Genomic DNA, 4,218 nt, shown 5'->3' with positions numbered 1-4,218 from the left:
CTCCGTCCACCTGCAGCCGCTGCCGCTCCCCGCCCCCAGCTCCTGTCCTTGAAAGGAGTCGGCGGGGGTGGGGGGTGGAGGGGGAATGCATCTACATTCAGAATAGCTAGATCAGATTCACCCAGTGCTCCTATAAAAACACAAAGGCACAGCCCGGGAAAGTGTGCTCGGGGAAGGGGCATTATTTGTCCGGGTATTTAAAACCGCACTCGGGGAAACACAGCCATTCTTCGCAGCTCGGGGAAGGGGGGGCGGGGGGGTGTGGGTGGAGGGTTTGCAAAGCCGGGGTGGCAGAAGGGCACTATGCAGGAAGAGCACTATGCAGGGCACCCCCTTTTCCCTGCAGAAGGCAGCCCACATCGCTAGGTGAGCCGACTGGGAGTGCGGGGGGTGGGGGATCCGGCCAGCGGGGAGCAGCGCGTTTTCCTCGCTCTTCTCGGGGCAGGCGCTAATTTGGAGCTAGAAGTGCAGGGGGCGTTTTCTTCCCGCTCCGGGGCGACCGGGCTGGCCCGGTGTTTGTGGGCTGAGAGGAAACCAGAGTCCGGCGGCACTGAGGCGGCGCCTGGGCCCGCAGCCTCTGCGCACGTGCCTCTGGCCGCGGGGACGCGGCTCCGCTACCCGGTCCGGCGTGCCCGATGCTCCGGAGTCCGCGTTTTGCCACCGCCCTCCCGGGAGGCTCTCGCTCCGCCCTTCCTGAAATCCCTTATATTAACTGTGGCCAAAGCCCTAAGAAACACAGCTCATTGTTGGCAGCTGCCGGGCGGTCTTACAGAGCTGCGAGGGCAGCGGAGGGGAAATAAAAGGGAACGGCTCCGATTCTGCCCCAGCGGCTGCTGCAAGACCTCTGTGCCGACATCGCGACAGCGAGCGCCCTGCACACCGGGAAGGCCCCCTCTATGTGCTGCTGAGCCGGTCCCGGACCCGACGATCCCGCCCTCGGTCTTCGGAGCAGAAATCGCAAAGACGGAAGGTAAGCGCGGCGGGCGAAGCCGGCTGGGGCGCCTGCCAGCCCAGTCCTCCGAGGGCTGGGTTTGCCCGGAGGAAGAGCGTGAGGCGGAGCTGGGGAATAACAACAGGATGTGCAACAACAGGATGAGGAGGGCTGATTTAATGCCTGAAGTTCGCGGCACGGCTACGGGGCACTTCCTTTATTAGGCGACTTCGGGGAGCAGAGGGGGGTGTGGGCACGGGTCCGCCCGCCCGATCGCAGGGGAAGGGGCTGTTTGTTCGCGCCCAGCTCTGTTGTGGGTGGCAGGTCCGCCGTGGCGGCCAGCCCCGGGTGCACGAGCTACTAGTAGGATCCCGGGGATAGTTAGTGGTTCGCAGCCGACGTGCGTCCGGGGAGCCTAGGGGACAGAGGCAAGAAAAAGTGGGGTGCGTCTTGGTGGGCGGCACGTGTGGCGCGAGTCTTACCGTCTGCCCTTTTCACTTTCAGGACTGGAAATGGCAGACCATATGATGGCCATGAACCACGGGCGCTTCCCCGACGGCACCAACGGGCTGCACCACCACCCTGCCCATCGCATGGGCATGGGGCAGTTCCCGAGCCCCCATCACCACCAGCAGCAGCAGCCCCAACACGCCTTCAACGCCCTGATGGGCGAGCACATACACTACGGCGCGGGCAACATGAATGCCACGAGCGGCATCAGGCACGCGATGGGGCCGGGGACTGTGAACGGAGGGCACCCCCCGAGCGCGCTGGCCCCCGCGGCCCGGTTTAACAACTCCCAGTTCATGGGCCCCCCGGTGGCCAGCCAGGGAGGCTCCCTGCCGGCCAGCATGCAGCTGCAGAAGCTCAACAACCAGTATTTCAACCATCACCCCTACCCCCACAACCACTACATGCCGGATTTGCACCCTGCTGCAGGCCACCAGATGAACGGGACAAACCAGCACTTCCGAGATTGCAACCCCAAGCACAGCGGCGGCAGCAGCACCCCCGGCGGCTCCGGTGGCAGCAGCACCCCCGGCGGCTCCGGCGGCACCTCGGGTGGTGGCGCGGGCAGCGGCAATAGCGGCGGCGGCAGCGGCGGCGGCAGCGGCAGCAACATGCCCGCCTCCGTGGCCCACGTCCCTGCTGCAATGCTGCCGCCCAATGTCATAGACACTGATTTCATCGACGAGGAAGTGCTTATGTCCTTAGTGATAGAAATGGGTTTGGACCGCATCAAGGAGCTGCCGGAACTCTGGCTGGGGCAAAACGAGTTTGATTTTATGACGGACTTCGTGTGCAAACAGCAGCCCAGCAGAGTAAGCTGTTGACTTGATCGAAACCCCGGCGAAAAGAAATCAAACCCCCAACTTCGGTGTGAATTAAAGAAAAAACAAAAAAACAAAAAAACAAAACAAAACAAAAAAAAAAAACATTCCCTTAGACACAGTATCTCACTTTTCAGATCTTGAAAGGTTTGAGAACTTGGAAACAAAGTAAAACTATAAACTTGTACAAATTGGTTTAAAAAAATTGCTGCCACTTTTTTTTTTTCTGTTTTTGTTTCGTTTTGTAGCCTTGACATTCACCTCCCTTATGTAGTTGAAATATCTAGCTAACTTGGTCTTTTTTGTTGTTTGTTTTTACTCCTTATTTCCTCACTTTCTCCAGTGCTCAACTGTTAGATATTAATCTTGGCAAACTGCTTAATCTTGTGGATTTTGTAGATGGTTTCAAATGACTGAGTTGCATTCAGATTGACGAGTGAAAGGAAAAATTTGCATTAGTTGGTTGCATGAACTTTGAAGGGCAGATATTACTGCACAAACTCTGCCATCTCGCTTCATTTTTTTTAACTATGCATTTGAGTACAGACTAATTTTTTAAATATGCTAAACTGGAAGATTAAACAGATGTGGGCCAAACCGTTCTGGATCAGGAAAAGTCATACTGTTCACTTTCAAGTTGGCTGTTCCCCCTCCCCCATATGTACAGACAATAATAGGGTGTGGAATGTCGTCAGTGGCAAACATTTCACAGATTTTTATTTTGTTTCTGTCTTCAACATTTTTGACACTGTGCTAATAGTTCTATTCAGTACATGAAAAGATACTACTGTGTTGAAAGCTTTTTAGGAAATTTTGACAGTATTTTTGTACAAAACATTTTTTTGAGAAAATACTTGTTAATTTATTCTATTTTAATTTGCCAATGTCAATAAAAAGTTAAGAAATACTTGTTTTCTAGAAGTCATTGGGGGTGGGGGTGGTTGTTCCTTTTGGTGGCTTTTTCTCTCTGTAAGTTGAACACTTTATTGATGAGAGTAAGCATTCCAAAGGATAAATTACAGGACACTAAAACAGGTCATGATGAGCTTAAGTGGAGAGCAGGATTTAACATAATTGGCATAATGCTTCATTGTTATCATTGTAACATGCCTCTTGGTGTGGTTTAATCAGAAGCTGCAAAGTTGTCAAAGAGCATTTTTTTTTCTTAATTGTCATCATATTCAAGTGTACTCCAGAGTTAAAGGTTTGTGACACTAAATCCTATAAAAAAATTTTTTTTCACGGGATGGGAGGGGGGAACACCAAGTGTTTCTGGTGATATACCTGATTCAACTATGTAAATGCAGATCAGGATAATATACTGGGAGAATGTTGAGGATGGCATTAAACATAAATCTCCCTTTATCTCTAGTGACGAATTTTATTTCTCAGCAAAAGTCCTAAGGAGAGGCACACATTTTCTAGCTTAATCTCTGAAATAGCTTCTGACTGGTTTATAGTCCTAAGAGGAAGAGGGGCAGAATTCCACCTTGAGGCTTTCTATTTTGTTCTATAATATTTAAAATTTACACAGGGAGGTTGATTCAAAGGTCAAATTACAGTCTTCACAAGATCTTCCCTTGCACGCATTCCCTGTTTTCCAGAATTCTGAGCCTTTTCTGTTACAGACAAGGGGTGCAAAGGACATAAGGATAAGATTGTTTAATTTTACCTAAATGTTTTACCAGGAAGACATAATTACAGTTAAGTAGGTGTCGAGTTTTGCCTATAACCAAGCAAAAGAAAAAGTCATATTGTTAAAATCTCAAGTTATCCCAGCTTGAAGATGGAATTTTGTTTTCCCTTTCATGTTTTCTTAGCTTATCTTGTAAGAGCAACATACCTACATTCAAGAAAAAATAGTCTTTTATATTTGACCCACTGAAGAAGTAAAATACAGGTTGAGGAAAATCTCACAAATAATAACTTTAAAAGAACATTTCATTCTGATCCTTA

General features: G+C 50.4%; 1 protein-coding gene across 1 annotated transcript; it reads left to right on the top strand.

The window, feature by feature from the left end:
- Nucleotides 1-721: 721 nt before the first annotated feature.
- Nucleotides 722-3,169, top strand: CITED2 (Cbp/p300 interacting transactivator with Glu/Asp rich carboxy-terminal domain 2). Its single transcript, XM_047860789.1, has 2 exons — nucleotides 722-970; nucleotides 1,436-3,169. The coding sequence occupies exon 2, from the start codon at nucleotides 1,444-1,446 to the stop codon at nucleotides 2,263-2,265; it is 822 nt and encodes a 273-aa protein (XP_047716745.1). The 5' UTR covers nucleotides 722-970; nucleotides 1,436-1,443; the 3' UTR covers nucleotides 2,266-3,169.
- Nucleotides 3,170-4,218: the final 1,049 nt, after the last annotated feature.

This window comes from Prionailurus viverrinus, chromosome B2 (assembly GCF_022837055.1).
Source record: "Prionailurus viverrinus isolate Anna chromosome B2, UM_Priviv_1.0, whole genome shotgun sequence".
Taxonomy (NCBI): Eukaryota; Metazoa; Chordata; class Mammalia; order Carnivora; family Felidae; genus Prionailurus; species Prionailurus viverrinus.
The sequence above is the reverse complement of the archived record's forward strand: the minus strand, read 5'-3'. Positions and strand labels throughout refer to the sequence as shown.